This window comes from Mirounga leonina, unplaced genomic scaffold (assembly GCF_011800145.1).
Source record: "Mirounga leonina isolate KUSES-001 unplaced genomic scaffold, KU_Mleo_1.0 Mir_165, whole genome shotgun sequence".
Taxonomy (NCBI): domain Eukaryota; kingdom Metazoa; phylum Chordata; class Mammalia; order Carnivora; family Phocidae; genus Mirounga; species Mirounga leonina.
Window position 1 is genome coordinate 19,945,387 of NW_023270415.1, and position 19,623 is coordinate 19,965,009.

General features: G+C 35.1%; 1 protein-coding gene across 1 annotated transcript in view; it reads left to right on the plus strand.

Moving 5' to 3' along the window:
* The window catches only part of CUNH8orf34 (chromosome unknown C8orf34 homolog), a 370,508-nt gene that overhangs the window by 281,306 nt on the left and 69,579 nt on the right, over positions 1–19,623 (plus strand). Inside the window, exons 9-10 of the mRNA XM_035011295.1 lie at positions 4,388–4,473; positions 11,632–11,708. Coding sequence (XP_034867186.1) covers positions 4,388–4,473; positions 11,632–11,708 — 163 coding nt within the window. The remainder of the gene's footprint in view (positions 1–4,387; positions 4,474–11,631; positions 11,709–19,623) is intronic.

The window sequence follows — 19,623 nt, forward strand, 5'->3', positions numbered from 1 at the left end:
AACCAGGATTAAACCAAATAGTAAGTAAGACATGCCAGAGATAATTATATAATAGTTCAGAACCTTAATAACAAAATATCTGCAAAAAAATAAAAGCAGTGGGCTTTATGAAGTATAAAATCAAGGAAGATGAATTTGCAGAAACAGGTAGGGGTTGTGCAATAGAGATTCAAATGACTTGGTAAGGAAACCATAACTCATCTTGCAGGTGATGAGAAGCCAGTAAAAATGGTAGTTTTTAAACTTTTTGGAGTCAAGGATTATTTTGAAAATCTGGTTGAAGTTACTGTCTCCCTGTCCAAAGAGAGCAAGCACATCTGCCAAAAACTTTTCATCCCATTTACTGTGAATTATTGTGATTCCCCTAAAACCTGCCCATAGACCCTCTAAAAATACTCATGTTAAGATCTCTTGCACTAAAATATTTAAATCATAAGAGTAATATGTTTGGATTTGTTTTGAACATTCTGGTAGCCATATGGAAAATTGGTTTTTGAAGGGCAAGTTTCTAAGTATGACCATCAGTGAGGACATTATGTAATAATCCAGGTGAATAAAAATGAGCAGCAAACTTATAGTAGTGTATAAAGAAGAAGTGATGGATTCAGGAAATCTCCTTAGGAGGCGTAATTAGCAACACTGGGATTGATTAACAATACAGGGTGATGAAGAAAATGAGTTTGCTTTTGGACATGTTGCCTTTGTGATGTTTTTGGTGCATCCAAGTAAAATGTCCTACAAAAATTTGGCTACACCAATCTTGAGCTGAGGACTCAAGATAAAGATTTGAAAAATGTCAATCTATATGTAATTAAAACCATGAGTAGATGAGCTGATTCAGAGAGATGGTATAAAAGAGATTGGGAAAAGAGTGTGCATACAAAGTACAGTTGAAAGTTAAATAAAAATAAGGTATTAGAAGTTTCTGTTTTATATGGCAATTAAGCCAGACAGTCATTTCAGAATGGGAGAGACACAGACCAGTTAAAATAGGTTGAGGAATGAATGAAAACTATGGAAGCAAAGGTAATGAATGAAGAATATTTAGAGAGTTTGGTTCAAAGAAGAATGAGCGAGAAAAAGCAACAGTCAGATGTTTGAGATAATTATGGGAGGGATTTTGTTTTGTGTTTGTCTTTTTTTTTTAAGGCTGAAAGAGAAATGAGCTTGCTTCTATGCTGTGGGAAATGAGCAATGAGGATGAACAGAATGAATGGTAATGGATAAAATAAATCAAGGTCCAAGAGAGAGATGAGATGAGGGGATCCAAATCATCAACCTAAATGGATGGTCTGAGCCTTACACAGGACAGAGGGTCTCACCCTTCGTGAATTGGAAAGGTGGTGAATACTGGCTGGGCTGAAGATAATTCTGTAGGTGCTGTGTGAGGGGGAGTAGCACATCTTTCTTCCTTAATATATCATTTTTCTAGGTGACCTAAAAAAGAGATAATAGTTTTTTAAAGACTTTGAAAGGAACAGAAGAAAGACAACCAAGAAGCCAAGAAGCCCAAGTTTAAAGTTGGAGACCATTGACTTGTACTCACCAATCCTAGAGTGTCTGACTTTCTCCCGCATTGCTCCAGGTGCACATGTGTAGGAAAATGATGGATTAATACAGAATTAGGGTCTGGTTAGTCACAAATGACAGGAGGATGTAGGTGCATGGGAACTGAGGAGACCACAAGTCCCAGCTGAGTAGGGCAGAACTGGAACGAGCGGAGGCCAGGTACCTGGGAGAAAAAGAAATTGGGATCCATATTTGACTGAAGAGAAAGTGTTAAGAACAGTGAGTTCGTGAAAGAGCCTAAAGGAAGCAAGTTTATTGTCAGAGAACAGAACATTGGATTGAAAGATTGCTGACATGGAGCAATTCTGGGTTATATGTCCTTGGGCAAGAGAAGGTGAAGTAGAAGGGAAGATTTCCAGATTTGAGATCAAGGGCCAAATTAGTGGGTAGATACACAAGAACACGGAAATCATTCAAGGTGATAATGATGCTTGAGTTGAAGAAGAAAACTTTGAGCAAAGTCTTCAAAGGCAGAAAGAAGGAAGGTTAATATTTCTAATCCTGTGTTATCTGAGGTCAAGGAATTAGGCAGCTTCCTTTGGAGAGGATGCACTCTCATATTCTTAGAGGAAAAAAGGGTGCAATATTCTTGGGAAAGGGTTTCAGTGATGACAAGGCAGAGCAGGAAACATTTTGTTTAGACACTGAGAATATTAAGAGAGTGTTTAATATGGAAAAGGAGTTTTAGAAAGCAAAGAGAAAAGGTTTGGGAGTATGAGTAAAACTCTTGTAGTATAAAGGAAAAAAAAAGATTTAACTTTTATTAAGACTGAATTTCCCGGACTTGCCCACATAACCCTTGTTTGCATAGTGCCTATTAACCTCTTACAGAAGTAGTGCTGTGTGGATTACAAGTTTGGGAAACACTGGCAGAGCACTCAAGGATAGCAGGGCTGTGAAGCATTCCTTAATGGAGTTGCTGCCAAGTCACGGTAACTCCAACTCTTAAGGTGTCTGGAGGGCAGTGTTTGCACAGAGATGAGCCAGCTTCAAGGCCACCCAATCTGTTGAGTTGCTTTCATGGCCATTTGTCTTTTTGACTCAGCTAAATTGAGAAGTCTGAAATCAGGATCAGTTGTCACTTACTTACATCTCTACCATATTAGGCTTATTACTGAGCATATTAATAAATACAAAATAAGTCTTATTGAAGCTTGCAGTTAGCAAAAAGAAATTTACAACTTAGTTTTTATTTCTTGCTTCTTTCTTTCTGCCTTTGCTGGAGATTTATTTTCCATTTAGGTTTTTAATCTAATTTGAAATACCCAAATATGTTGGATTTCATTGTCAATTTTTAATAATAATGTTTACTTACATCTTTCCATATCTCATGTTTCTACATACTTTCTCCCTTTGAAAATTTGATGAAATGGTCCTAGACAAAGGAAATGCAAAAAGACTATTTGATACTGCAGTTTAGTGAAGTATTTATTCTGATGATTAGAAATAAGCAAAAAATAGTTGGACAGATTTGAGAAGTATGTAGCTAAATCATTTAAAAGTGATGTTGTTCTTTCAAAGTAAAATTTTAAAAATTAATTCAAAGTATAAAATCAATAAAAAAGGTATAAAATGTATATATTTGACCAAAAAATGTCCTATCAGGAAATTACTCTTGAGAATTCTTTAGTTAGCTTATATAATACAGTAAATATGGTTTTGTGTATAGAAGTTAATATGTAACTATTAATATATAATATGTACAAAAATGTGCAGATTTTAATATTAATATTAACTTAATATTAAAAGAATAAAGATGAAAATATAATTTATACTATTTATAGTTACACAAAAGGTAAAGAGTCATGCATATGTGCTTGAATATGCAAAAGCAAAATGCAAATTAGTATGTCATTCTACTGTGGCATATAAAAACAAAGATACAAGGCAGTTGAAAAGTTTAACTTTTGAGCCTTGTACAGTTATGGATTGTACTTGAGTTTGTATTTTTAAAAATATTAATGCTATTTGTTATGCATTTATTAATATTCTGCCATGAGGGCACTTGCCATCAGCTAAATACAAGAAAAAAATAAGGGCACTGATAGAAACTTCCAATCTCTGGATTATCTAATATACTGTCCTCCAATATTATCAGAGCTCATTCTTAGGACAGAGTTCCAACAGTTATTAATGAGCTCTACCTCATTTGATAGGGTGATTTCACAGTATAAGGTAAATCCAGACTGTCTGGATTAGGTATCACTAGTCTCACCATTGCAAGGTGGACACAGAAGTTCAGAAATATATTGTCTTAAAAGTACCCATGTCTTCCCTTCCTGAAGACCCAGTGCCTATGAGAACCCTGGGGAGTCACACAGATTAGGAATCTTAACTTCCATTGTTGAGACTTACCTTGACCTGCAGGCCTTTAAGCTCAAGTTTGGTTGACTTGGAGAACTGTGTTTGATAAACCTCTGTATAATCATGGAAACCCTCTCATCCCCTGGATCCAGAAGTAAGGCGAGCCCACTGTGTTGGACTCCTGCTTTTCTTCCACTCACTTCCCTATTGTAGTTTTAGTGAAAATGTTTGCTTATACACTTTCCTCCAGTCAGGCTGAGAATAAAAGCAGATTCTGCCTACACTTAATCTTCCCATGTATATAAGGGAAAAAGATGACGGAAGACTTGTCGTTAACAAAAACAAAAACAAAAACACTATATGACAAAGGCTTTAGAAAACTTTTATTTCTACTTTGAGGAAGGATGTCTGATTTTAAGTTGAAAAGTTCATAGTCATGTCCCCAGTAGTATATGGTTCACATTTCACAATTCAACATTATTAGAGGATTCAATGACCATTTTTAATTATTTAGGCTTCAAGGAGACAACCTGGCAGAAAGGACGGAGGAGACTTCACAAGCACTTCATTCTCCAGATGAAATAGTCCCAGATTCTTTGGGTAAGTTTTAAATCCAACAATACTGACTGTATTTGAATGGCACCTGAAGATTAAAAAACAAAGAAAGAAAGAAATGAAACCAAACATCTTGCCCTGCTCCAGATCATCCAGATCATGGTAACGGTCAGTCATATATCCACCACTCCCTCGGGCTGTGTATGTCAGAAGGTTAAGGGCAAAGGAGAAAAGCAAACAAGATGTGTGGATTCTGAGGAACAGCCTCCTCATGTCTGTGCCTGATTTAGGTACAAACTGGTCAATTATATGTTGGCTCCCCCCCAAATTTTGTCACTACTTCCAACTTGTTTTTGTAACTTACATTGCCTTCTCCCATTTTCACATTATAGATCCCTTCAGACTTTCCCAGCAGAAATGTCAACACCATACTTGGTTTTCCTCCCTCTTTCTCAGCCCTATATTAAATTGGTCTCAAATCGTGGCAGTGAATTTCCTCCCCAAACCGGCCTCCTCTTCATTTTCCCTGACACTACCTCCTCTGTGCTTTTGTCCTTTTTCTCTGCCTACTGGAACAAGCCTGTAAATGGGACTCCTTGTACTATCTTACCTCTTTTTAGTTTATTACCTTTCTAAAAGTAAAGCTGCTTCTTTTATCCCATTTTCTATAGGACACAATTCAAACTCCTTAACACAGCATATTAAGGGGTGCCTGGGTGGCTCAGTGGGTTAAGCATCTGCCTTCGGCTTGGGTCATGATCCTGGAGTCCCAAGATCGAGCCCCCTGTAGGGCTTCCTGCTCAGTGGGGAGTCTGCTTCTCCCCCTTGCATGCTTCCCCTGCTTATGCTTTCTCTCTCTCTAATAAATAAAATCTTAAAAAGACACATAGCACATTAAGTTCATGTCAGGAGACTTCAAAATGTTTCCTGCATAAATAAAAAAGTACGTATAGTGCCATGACAATGGCATCTAAGATATATCACCACTTCGTCATTCAGTGTTCTGGCTAGATGCGGTCAGTACATCCAGTTGGGATAATTAGAAAAGAAGCTATGGGAAAATATTTTCCTTACATTTGGATAGAGAAGGACATATTAAAGAAGGTGAAAAAAATCCCAAAACATAACAAAAAAATTTAACTTAAATTTAGAGTGTTAAAAACTCCTGTTCATCAAAAGATGCCAGAAATAGGTGAATCAGTAAGCCACAAAATAGCAAAATACATTTGCAATATATTTGTCACTGATTAAAGATGAATATTTAGAATACATAAACAACATACAATTTAATAAAGGTCAACAAGCCAATAGAAAAATAAGCAAGAGATATGAACAGATATTTCACAGAAGAGGAAACACAAATGGCCAAAGAACATACAAAAAATGCTTAACTACTATAGTAATCAAAGAAAAGCAAATTAAGACCCTAGGGGAATGTTATTTTACAAGCTTTGGTTCGGTATTAATTAGGAAATCAAACAAAAGTGCTGGTGAAGACAGAGATGAAAGGAAACTCATACACCCTAGGTGGGGCATAAACAATTTTGGAAACAGTTTTCCATTATTTTAAAGTCTTGAATAGTCACATAACTTAAAGCTCAGAAACTCCACATCTGGGTAAATATCTTAGAGAAACAAGTCTCAGGTACCATGAAATGTGAACAACCTTTGTTGATATGCTGGTGGACAGGAAAATGGATACACTGTGGAATTGTCCCCTTATAGAAAACTGCATTTCAAATACACATAGGATGGTTGAAATCAGAGGTGTGCTGGTAAAAGTTAACAACTCTTTCTTTGAAAAAGAAAGCCCTGATTTGTAGAGATTGATGTTTTCCATGATGTAAATACTACCACTGTGGCTGATTTAAAGCAACTGATCTGAAAATGCCAGTGGGTCTCTCAATCTGTATGAGCAAGTTACCGCTCACAACTGAATGAGTCTTAAAAGCATAATACTGATTGAACAAAAGCAAGTCGTAGAACACCATTTTTATAAAACTCAACCTAGCAAATCTAAATAATATATTCTTTAGGAAAATATACATAAATGATAAAATTATATTTAAAGAAGGGAATGAAAGACTCAAAATGGTGGTTATCCTCAGGGGATGGGGAAGCAAGGAGATGGGATAAGGCAGGTGCTCACAGGTATATGCAGGTTACTGGAAATGTTCTAATTCTTAGGGGGTGGTTTGAGGCTGTTTACCATTGTGCTTTGTAACTAAATATACTATATATATTTTTACTATATATACATATATGTACATATATGTATATATACATAAAATATATATATATATTTTATACAGTTGACCCTTGACCAACGTGGGAGTTAGGAGTGCCAACCCCTCGCACACTTGAAAATCCACGTATAGGGCGCCTGGGTGGCTCAGTTGGTTAAGCGACTGCCTTCGGCTCAGGTCATGATCCCGGAGTCCCGGGATCGAGTCCCGCATCGGGCTCCCTGCTCGGCGGGGAGTCTGCTTCTCCCTCTGACCCTCCCCCACTCATGTACTCTCTCTCTCATTCTCGCTCTCTCAAAATAAATAAATAAATCTTTAAAAAAAAAAAAAAATCCAAGTATAATTTTTGACTCACCAAAAACTTAACTGCTAATAGCCTACTGTTGACCAGAAGCCTTACCAATAATATAAATAGTTGATTAACACATATTTTATATATGTACTATATACTGTATTCTTACAATAAAGTAAGTTAGAGAAAAGAAAATGTTATTAAGAAAATCATAAGGAAAATATATTTATAGTACTGCACTGTATTTATTGAAAGAAATCCATGTGTAAGAGGACCCATGCAGTTGAAACTCGTGTTGTTCAAGGGTCAACTATATATACTTTTTTACATGTCAAATATTAACAACACTAAACATTAAAAAACAAAGTGTTGGTGCGCCTGGGTGGCTCAGTCGGTTAAGCGTCTGCCTTCTGCTCAGGTCATGATCTCCGGGTCCTGGGATCGAGCCCCGCGTCAGGATCCCTGCTCTGTGGGGAGTCTGCTTGTCCCTCTCCTCCCAGCTTGTGCTCCCTCTTGCTATTTCTGTCGCTATCTCTGACTCTCTCTCTTAAATAAATAAAATTTTAACAAAACAAAACAAGGTGTTGTGGGAACATAAGCCAGTGCCAGTGTAGCACAAGACAAGAAATGATAATAGTTTCTTTATACTGAAATCTCTTGTAGTACTAATGAGATGATACGCTCCCATGGTAGACCTTTAACGTTGACAATGACAGTTGAACCATGTGGCCCTAGCGACACGGAGAACCCAGGTTGGCCATTCCTTGACATCCTAGGTTTGGCGTCAACCTGGCTTCTCTTCATTGATGGTCTTGCATGTGTACCTTTACTTAAGCCATTCTTCCTTGATTCATAGTGAATTCTTTCTCCTCCCCTCTGCCCATTCGGATTCTATGCTCTAAGATCATGTCAAGTCTCCCTGGTGTCCAACCTGCACCAGTTTTCTTTTTCCTTTTTCCCTAATAGTTTTTGAATTACTTCTTGTGTGTTGTTCTCGCTCCATTGGATTATATGCTTCTTGAGGCTTTCTTGTGTTCCCCATCATGCCTGGTATAAAACTAGACAAAAAGCAGACATTGTTTAATTACTGGCCCATTACTATTTTTTAATTTTGTCAAAACCACTGGAATCCACTAATCCACCAAGGAGATATATATCCTTCAGCAATCACATTTGCATAATAACTGAGTATTGTAGGGATTTAAATTTTTTGGAAAATTTTAACAATGCATCATCACTAATACGTGGTTGATTATACTTCATTGCATCCACTGGGCTGGGGCGGGGGGGGGGAATATTCATTAAGCTCCTTTCTTGAACTGCTTATATCCTGAATTCTTTACTTTCAAATTTTAGTAAACTGAATCAGCAAATTACAAAATATGTTTCTGATTCAATACACTCTTTTCCACTTAAGTTAGATCACTAGATTCAGTAATTAAATATTTTTTGGCATTATCCGAATGTGCGGATGTGAATTTTATGTCAACTGTGCATCCACATTGAGTTTGGCTCAATAAACATACATATTTCTATGAATAGGTGTAACTTTCTGCAAAAAAAAACTGTTGTGACATAAACAGCAAAGGTAAAACTAATGAGAGAAAGAAGTTGGATATCGCTAAACATTGTGATAAACCCTACAGATTTCTAGGTTCCTACCTGTGTGCCCAGTCAACTGCATTGGCTAAGTTTCTCAGCCCAGTGCTGCCAGATACTGTTAGATTTTGACAAAATCACTTTGTCTTTCTGTGTTTTGGTTTCTTCTTCTCTAAAATGAAAAGACAAGATAAATTATAATATTTGAGAAATTTAAATACTCATTTCCACCTCCATGTGATTGAAAAAAGCTCAAAGAGTTTATTGCTTGAATTTTGAAAATCATTTATACTTTTTAAGTACAGTAAGTATACTGTTATAAAGAAATTGTTCTGGAATAGAGTAAAATAGCTTACACATATGCACCCACCAATTATTGCTAATAAGCAATGCACTCAGAACACTTAAAAAATGGAATGTACTCCTCCAGGCATTAAACACGAAGATTTTATTTTCATGATGTCTATTGTCCCTACTGGTATATTAGACTGATATTCTGGCACTAGATTTGGACTATTTAGAAGCGTTCTTTCAACTTAACAACTTTTAATATGGATATGTAAATTTGCCAATATTTTGGCAGCACTTCACCATTGTCCTTCTACACTAAGTTGAATGGACCTCACTATATTGTAGATCTCACTGGATATGGCACAAATAGCCGGGAAGAATTCAACCAAGACAAGAACAGAACAGAATGTAAAACCATAAAAAGTTACCACTACCTTCCCTTTATAAATGTTCATTTTTCTTAAAAAATTAATATTGTAAAGGTGTTCAAGTATATTCCAAGAGAGAAAGAGTCATAGAAAATTATTTTGGTCAACTTGTTTTGAAAGCATCAAGTTGAATGCCTGGCATACAATTGAATTAAATGATTATACAAATACACAAGTAAATGGATGAATGAATTGATTAGTACATACATGCATTAAAAATCAAACAGAATGACAGGAGTGCCTGGGTGGCTCAGTCATTTAAGCATCTGACTTCAGCTCAGGTCGTGATCTCTGGTTCTTGGGATAGGGTCCTGGGATTGAGCCCCCCCCACACCCAGAGTCAGCTCGGTGCTCAGCAGGAAGTGTCTGCTGTCTGTTTCTCCCTCTCCCTCTCCTTCTGCCCCTCCCCCTGCTCATGCTCTCTCTCTCAAATAAATAAATAAAATCTATTAAAAAGAAAAATCAAACAGAATAACAGTACTTTTTAAAATCATTAACTGGGGGTGCCTGAGTGGCTCAGTTGGTTAAGCAAGCATCTGACCAGCTCAGGTCCTGGCATCGAGCCCCTCATGGGGCTCCCCGATCATCAGGGAGTCTGCTTGACCCTCTCCTTCCGCCTCTGCCTCTCTTCCTGCTTGTGCTCTTTCTGTCTCCCTCAAATAAGTAAATAAAATCTTTAAAAATAAATAAAATCATTAACTCTCTGAGAAAAACTTGAGAATAGTGAGTATTTCTAACTTAAAAAATCAACAAATCTACAACAGGGTTGGTTTTCTTCTTCTGTATATGTAATTTGCTTTGTAATGTAGAATAGAACATTTTAATATTATTTATTAAGTCAATATTTTACTTAATTTTAATACATAAGTGAAACAAAAAATAGTGAATACTAAAATTACACTAATATTTGCTCACAGTTATATAGAATATAATTCAGCCTTGCAGGACTTAAATTATGCTAATTCATACATTCTAATTTAAAGAATCAATGTATTGTCACCCTTACAACTGGGTGTTAGCAGGTAGGGGTTCAAGTATTCTTCATAAATGGATTAATATTTTTGAGCTTGTGTAATTCTCATCATCTATCCTGATTTTATCAACAAAAATTTGCTTCTTTTGGCTGTCACTGTTTTGTTTGGAAGGGTGGTAGGTAACATTTTAAAATTTATCTATGGCTCAAGAAAGTATGTTGTTCTTCCAAAGTTAGTTTTATGTTGGAAAGAATTCTGTGTTCTAAAAATATCTACATTTACATCTAGATAAACAGTGTGCCCTGGGATTTAGTAATTTTTCCTTTGAATGTAAAACTCTGAATTATTAGAGACAGAGCTCCACGGTTCAAAAGCTATGATTATGGATTTGCGCTAAGCTTTCCACTGTCTCTCTAGTCTTAGGTGACCATTAAGCTTTTGAAGGATTTAATGCTTTTATTTTCTTCCCAGAGTGCACATTTTACGCAGTGGAAAAAATCTACCTCCATATGTATGTGAATCTGAAGGAAGTTCTTCTTGAGGGATTCATATGGCTCTTTCAAATATTAATAAATATAAGAAATCAATTTTAAAAGTTTCCAGTGGTTTAAAATACTTTCCTCTTAACTGATTTTTGGAATTCGAATAGAAGGTTATTAAAACACAGACTTTTTCTAATGTTCCATATATCTATCCTTATTGCAGAATTATTTATAACCCTTAGAAATCCTTGTTGTTGTAATTAATGTAACTCAGTAGATGTAAGGAAAGGGTTGCCATCATTTTATTCACATATTAGAAAGTCAATACTCACCCACTCCTCAAATCTAGTCAAGCTAGGTAATCAGGACGTCCCACTTGATACTTAAAATGGAAAACCCACTACCATTTCATGGGATACACCTTTCTCTAAACTTTTCAGAATTTGCCATTCCATTTAATAGAGAGAACACAAATTGGTGCTTAAATTGTGTAGCCAAAAAAAAAAAAAAAAAAAAAAAGAAAGAAAGAAAGAAAAGGAGACAGTGGAGAAATAAAACAAATATAAAATTACAAGCCAGAAAATGGACGTTAATAAAAGTTCCAACAGTTAGCTAAATCATGCCAAAAACAGGCTTGCTCTGACAAACGTAACTGCAGCTGTCACACATTTTTTATTTCATCGAGTCCTTCTCAATTAGAAATACTTAACATTTTTCATATGTTGTCTTTAAATTAAATAAACAGCATTCTACCGTTTATTTTAACTCACAAACACTATTTTTCAAGAACCAGTTTGGTCACTTTCATATCCTTCTCATAATAGGTTTACATATCACAGAGTTAGTAAGCAATATTTGACAACAATTTATTCATTCTTTTTGTAAAAATAGATTCTTTAGCCGGGACTGAAGAAGCACTAATGGAAGAGGGTGAAGAATTTGAGAAAGCATCTAAATTAACAGGACCTGTAAGTACATTCATTTACTTGCTTTTTTCTTAATTCCTAAAACTAATGTATATTACCAATAGGAAATTCTAAAAGAAATAGGAAATAATATTCTTTAAATTAAAAAATATTTTCAAATGTGCATTCAGTATATCCCTACACCATCATGCTGAGTGCTTGATTACAGGTATACAGCAAAGCGGGACTAAGCTCATTCAGCAATTGGGGCAGAAGACTTTTTTTTAAAGATTTTATTTATTTCAGACCCAGAGAGAGAGAGAGAGAGCACAAGCAGGGGGAGGGGCAGAGGGAGGAGCAGACTCCCCGCTGAGCAGGGAGCCCGATGCTGGACTCGATGCCAGGACCCTGGGATCATGACCTGAGCTGAAGGCAGATGCTCAACCGACTGAGCCACCCAGGCGCCCCGGGGGCAGATGATTTGAATGAGTTAGAAAAAGCTATGTTCTGCTATTATTAACTGCTGGCTTGTGCACATGAATATTCTAAAAGATTATGAGCTGCCATTCTAAACTTCATTAACTATACACATCTTGATAAAAATGAAATGTTTTGCATATCCTGAAAGTTTACATATAACTTAAGCTTGCTGTTAATTGGTTGTGAAGTCCTTGCGCTCCTTTTGTTAAACTAGTTCTCTTCAATAGAGTGGATTGAGAAAAAAAACCATTAGGTTTAAGATTTTCGATGAAATTTAATGTTAAAAGAATAAACAGAAAAAATAAAATCTACCTGTGAATTCTAAGTGTAAAGTCTATAATTTGAGTTGCTATAAAAATGACTACGCAGTCTTGCATTACCTTAAATTTAATATTTAAACTGGGTTTATATACAACAATAGTCTCTGTATTAGCTTGCTTGGGCTGCTATAACAAAGCACCACAGACTGGGTGGCTTACACAACAGAAATTTATTTCTCCCAGTTCTGGAGGCAAAAGTCTGAGATCCAAGTATTAGGATTTGTTTCTTCTGAGGCCTCTCTCCTTCCTCTTAAGTCATCTTCAGATGTTAAAAGCTGTTAGCATCTCTCATCTGAGACTCTTTTTCAGCCCAAACACAATTTGTTCTTTCAACAAATTCTTACATTGTGTAGTTTTCAAAGACTTCAGTACCTCTGATACTTTCTCTGAGCATATTCTTGTTTGCCAAGTCCCCTGTAAAGTGTGGGTTCTGCCACAACCAAGCCCAGGGTTCTGGATAATGTTCCCACATCAGAGAGTATCATGGGGTATACACTTGATCAAATATAAATTATCTTTGGATTATAATCTGGGATTTTACTAGCTTTTTTAAAGGAACTTTCTGACATTTATAAAATTCAGTATGTTTTGACAATCTCATGATGATAAAAGCATGTCATCATTCAGGTTGTGAGAATGTCTCATTCATTACTTTTTGCAAACCTTTTTTTATGCCTCTGTGAATTTCACCAAAATCCTTGTATCTCCCTCATATATAAAAGAATCCTACTAGATTCTTTTCCTAATCACTTTCTAAAATCAAGATAGATCCTGTCCATAGTATTTTCCTTGCTTAATAATACCTAATAACCCAAAAAGGGGAAGAAAACTTCTCAGTGATTTCAAGCTGTGAAAGATTTTTACTTACTTTTCTCAGTGTTTACATAGTGCTTTCCTAACACAAAAATTTGTTCTAAGCCAATTTTACTTGTTTTCACTTATCATCATTAGATTTTGGGTTCTTAAAAATTCTACAATTCTATTTAATGTCAAAATAACTATTTAATTCTTTTTGGAAGCATGCAGAATATAAACAATACATGGAGAAATAAATTAATATCAGGACCCTGAACATAATTTCTAAACAATAGCTACTTTTATTATGATGAAAACATGGGTTAAAAAAAAAAGTCAGATAATATTTTAGATGCAAATCCCCTAAATAATATTTTTTAGGATTGTATTTTTGGTTAATCAAAGAGAAAATTGTGGCTTTATCTAAATATTAATGGAGAATTGGAAGAAACCTGAACTTTTTTCTTTATTACCGTAAGAAATGCAAAATACTTCAAAGCAAATTTTGAGTCACATCCTGTAAAAATATAAACATGCCATAAATGTTGAAATCCATCTAGAGCAGTTTCAACACATGCTGTCTTATTTGCTAACCTTCCTTGTTGGGTATTGGATATTAATAAGTAGGTAACAGACTCTTGAAAACTGTTTTCCCCAGTGGCTTAACCCATGTTTAAAATATTTTGTGGATATTTTGTGAATATTTGAAGGAGGTAAAGGGAACATTTAGATTTACATTTTTATCCTCCCCCAAATAAACAAGGCATTTTTTTTGAAACTTCCCTTTCCTCCACCTCCTCCTTCTGCATTCTGGAATGTTTCTTAGCACATGTACATGTTATGAAGATTAAAGGTAGACTTGTTAGAGGCATCTATTTATTAGAAATGAACCAACAAAAAGAAAATCTTAGGAAGAAAATGCCAAGCAGCAGATACTGATTAATGAACTTTAGTTCATTATATATAGTTCATTATATATATAGTTCATAAATATAGTATACAACTTTTGTTTAGATCAATGATCCATAAAGATTTAATATTAATGATTTTTTAATATCACAATTTCTATAGCTTTCTTAATCTTCACAATTCTATTTTGTTTTGAAAGTATGAAACACATATATGAGCATAATGGGAAGAAGAAAAGATAACTAAGAAAGACATTTAACGTTCAACATCTTACTTTTTTCTTTTTCCTTTGTAAATCTATTTTATTCATTAGTCAATACCAATCAGCCCATCATAAGCAGATTCCCATAGCATTTTATGTAACTAGTCATCATCTCTTAAAGTAGAAGAAAAATTTTAAAAAGGACTCCAGTAGGGAAGGTTTTCCTAAAGTTTTCAGGAGTTATTAAAAGTGCGCTTTTAATTCATTTTCCTTCTGAAAAGTTTTATCCCTTTGAAAAGTTATGTTAAATTAACTAGAATGAGAGTAGTAATAATAATAATGATATCACACATTTCTACAGCACTTTTTAACTGTTAAGCATTTTTACATACTTAATACCAATTGTCTCAGAATTTTGCAAGTCCTTATGCATATAGGTTTGACTACCCCTGGGTGAAATCAGTAGTACTCTAAAGTTTAGGTGAGCATACTGAGCTTCCAAAAGATCTGGTGATTTGTCCATGTCACATAGAGAGGGCAGAACTAAAACTCGTATTTCCCAGTGCCCCACACTCTCCCAGAACTTGTCGGGGTCCCTACGATTACTAAGGTAGAAGGGCCACTATTAAATAGCATATGTAATATAGAAAAGATAAAAATTAGGCCATTATCAGTAGCCAATATCAAAGGTAGAATTATTCATTAGATTAAGTAGATAGTGAAAAAGTAGAAGTTTGAGGTACTGGATCATGACAGATAATTTTTAAAAATTATTTTATTTAAATTAATTAATTAACATATAGTGTATTATTAGTTTCAGAGGTAGAGTTCAGTGATTCATGAGTTGCATATAACATCCAGTGCTCATTACACCATGTGCCCTCCTTAATGCCCATCACCCAGTTACCCTGTCCCCCCACCTCCCTCCCTTCCGGGCAACTCTCAGTTTGTTTCCTAGAGTAAAGAATCTCTTGTGGCAGGTGCCTGGGTGGCTCAGTTGTTAAGTGTCTGCATTCGGCTCAGGTCATGATCCCAGGGTCCTGGGATTGAGTCCCATATCGGGCTCCCTCCTCGGGGGGAAGCCTGCTTCTCTCTCTCCCACTCCCGCTGCTTGTGTTCCTGCTCTCACTATCTCTGTCTCTGTCAAATAAATAAATAAAATCTTAAAAAAAAAAAAAAAGAGTCTCTTGTGGTTTGTCTCCCTCACTGGTTTGTCTTTTATTTTTTCCTCCCTTCCCCTATGATCCTCTGCTTTGTTTCTTAAATTTCACATATAAGTGAAATCATATGATAATTGTCTTTCTCTGATTGACTTACTTCACTTAGTATAATACCCTCTAGTTCCATCCATGTCATTGCAAATGGTAAGATTTCATTTTTTTGATGGCTGAATAATATTCTAGTGCGTGCGTGCGTGTGTGTGTGTGTGTGTGTGTGTACCACATCTTCTTTATCCATTCATCTATGACAGGTAATTTTTTATGAGAGGAAAGGATCAGTAAGTTTGGAACATAAAAGACTAGTCTTTCTTGGGTCCTTAATTACTGAAGGAGTCTGAGAAACCAGTGCAGCATGACTAAGAAAGAGGATCTTAAAATTAGGGGGAAGGAAAGGGAAAAGGAAAATAATAACACATCTTGGAAAAAATTCCCCTGACAAACAATTCAAAAGTGAAACTCGGGATTCTGGAATTTTCGGGATTAAAGGTAAACTTTGATTACTTTTAAGCTTGCATAATATTGTGCTTTGTTGATTAGTAAATAAGAAGTTTTGTTTAGTGATACAGGGACAAGTGGATGGCCTCTCTGTCTCTCTCTGTCTCTCTTCTTCACTGATTCTTTCTACTTCACTCACAAGTAGTAAGGTAGATACTTGATCGTCTAAAGTTGAAATACCCCACACATACCACATTTTTCCAATATTCCATGAATATGAAGTTAAAAAGAGTAAATTTGGGTTAGATATAAATATGATTCTCTGTTGATAACAAGTCTAATTGGAAGAGACATAAAGATAAAGAAACATTTACGTGCATACTTCCAGTGAAGTACATGCAACTGATGTACAAATTCAGGAAAGAGTTTTGATAGGAAGGACATTGTTCCTAAATGAATTTCTTTTTACTGGAAAAAATTAGGTGAATTAGTCTTTGTTAACTTAAAAAAATTTTATTCAGCTAATAAAGTACGTAGGTCAGCAAAGAGTTCCACCTATATTTCTATTTCTGGTCTGATTGTTAATTAGTACTGTGGAATCTTCTTTTAGCCAATCCTGGGTGCTTTTGGGAATTATGTTAAAAAAAGAATTCTGCTACACAAAGGGAGCACTGATTGCTGAGATTTAAGGGAAATTTTGCAATCTGCTGAAATCCTATGATTTTTCACAATTTATAGGTTGCACAAATGCCTTTTATTTTTCCCCTCTACAAACCTACACACTATTTTCAAGCCAAATAGCATGTGTCCCCTTGGAGATTCATTCCTTTTATCCCATTTCTTCCTTCCCAGATCTTTATTTCTTCTCTTATAAGGCATGCCAAAAAAGACATACACATTTAAAAGATATAAAATTACAAAATTATCACGTAAACTTAACAACAAGCATAAAAAGAATTGTAACCATAGCTTTCCAGTAAAAACTACAGGTAAGGATATTTAGTGGACCTTTAGACTATTTCTTTATGAATTTTGATACCCCTACTTTCTATCTTGTTTCTTACTAATATTATTCCACCCTACACACAACCCTCCCCTCAGGAAATTTTTGTCTTTTCATTGTTCTTTCAACTTGACGTCTTACATCTTTCCAATAAAACAAATTCTTTTTCATACCCAAGTATAATTTCACAATAAATAAATATTGTTACACATATTTTGGAAGGTTTATAATTCTATGAGAATTGATTTAAAAAGCTGGTCAATGGAAGCAACGAACAGCAATTAGTACACATTTTGCTGAACCCTAAAGGTTTTTAACATTTCTTTTTCCTTCTAGCCCGTGGAATTTTGCTTGGCTTTTATCACTCACAGATCTAAGACACTAATAAAACTGCTTAAAATTAAGTACTATAGTAGGAAATTTATATGACCAAGTTTTGGAATTTGTGGGATTTTTCCTTTTGACATTTCAGGTCTGTTGATTTCTAACACATTGAGGATGGAAATATTTGCCCAAATCTATGCAAATATTATTTTTTAAAACTTCTATGAATTTTTAAAATGTAACTTCTAAATGGCACATTTGCATCAGAAAAAAATGGCCTAAGAGGATAAGGTATGATATGATAAATGTTAAAATATTGACTGTAACTTTTGTCATTAATCAGTCTCTTTACATAATTTCACTGTTTTTCCGTTAGTAAAATTAAGAAATAAGGTCAGTTAAATTCTTCATTTTATTCTTAAGATAATTGGAAGGAAGAGTGGCCTAATATCCATCGATGTAGAACAAGTTGATTTCTAAACAAATAATACCCAAGAAGATGTCTGGCAGCATGCTATTAATGTCCTGGGATCCCAACTCATCATGAGGCCACTCATTCTTATAAATATGGTGGGCAAAAGAGAAGATGCATTTTGACATTTTCAGTATTTTGACACTATTGCTAATTCTATATTAAAATGATTGCCAGCTACTGAAAATTTCATTTGACTGGTATATAAATAGACTGAAGAGGAAAAAAAAACAATATAGGTTAAATTTGTGTAGTGCGGTAAAACCCCTGTATATACTCTGATCAGGAACTGTGCACGGTGTATGCTGGGATGGCCTGTTTTGTGTGAAACACATTAAATTAATATTCAGTCACTAACTGGAGATGAAAAAACATGAAGATCCCCACAAAAAGGTTTTCTTTTACGTGTTCATCTTCTTCTTCAGCTAAGGGAACGACATAGATTACATAAAAATGATTAGATGCAGGGCGCCTGGGTGGCTCAGTTGGTTAAGCGACTGCCTTCGGCTCAGGTCATGATCCTGGAGTCCCAGGATCGAGTCCCGCATCGGGCTCCGTGCTCAGCAGGGGGTCTGCTTCTCCCTCTGACCCTTCCCCCTCTTGTGCTCTCTCTCATTCTCTCTCTCTCAAATAAATAAATAAAATCTTAAAAAAAAAAAGATTAGATGCAAAGCGCTTTCCTACAGAAACTTAAACATTGGTGGGCTTCCTTTCCCTCTGAACCACAGTGATCTTACCAAGGTCATTTTTTTGCCTATTATAAGAAGTGGTCACATATAAAGTCTGAGTCTCAGGAATGTGCTGACTCAAACTAAAAAAGATATTATATATCCCTGCTATTATGTTGACCTAACATTATGTATGTTAAAAGAGCATTAGGGAAAAAAATTATTTTAGGAACTATATTTGAAAGATCTTGACTTTTGGGTCAGATTGAATGACCATCCTTTTTTAAGACAGTGAAGTCTTTTTGCTTCTTTTCCAAGCAAGAGATTTCCAAATGTTAATAAAATACCAACATCAATACCACATTCAATGTGCAAAATATTTTTAAGCTACAATTTGTTTTAACTTTCTGGCATCTCTGTTACAGGTTTCTTTATTTCAAATTTGTTTATTTTTATTATAAATATAAAACTATTTATTGTATAAATTTTGGAAAACCCAGTAGAGAATATAATTTAAAATCCAAAAACCATAACATAAAAAGATGAATTGTCACATTTTATTTTGCCAGTATTTTTAAGCATGTATATCAGTAAACATGTCATATCATAATTTAAATTTTGGACTGTGGTCAACAAGCAACTTTACATTCTGCATTTCTTTATATAACATAATGACAATAGTCTCACATAAAATTCTTTGTAAAGCTTATTTTAATACCTGTATATTACTGCAGACTTACCTGTTTTAGTATCAGACCAAATATCCTATCTTTTTAAAGTTTAAGACTTTAATTTTTGCGTCAAACTATAACACAGAGTTATTATATTTGATTTAATGTTAGTTTTTTAGGCTGGTTATGGCCAACAATTTTGTCCCAGGCTGATGATGGTCATGAATTGGTGACAGAGATGCTAGGATCCAGACATTCCAGTCCTCCTGGTAACTGTTTTGAGTCCCACTCAGCTGCAAACAGCCTATTCCAGGCCCCACTGTTATGTTGCACAAATATTATTTTCCATGTTTGTTTTGAGGTGAAAAGGGCTGGGAATCACTGCTTTGGGTTGCTTCTGAGATTTTGGGTTTGGACATAATGCTTTAGAGACCAACCATGAACAAAATCGTCGGTGTCTCAGTGTTTTCCTTGGGCTA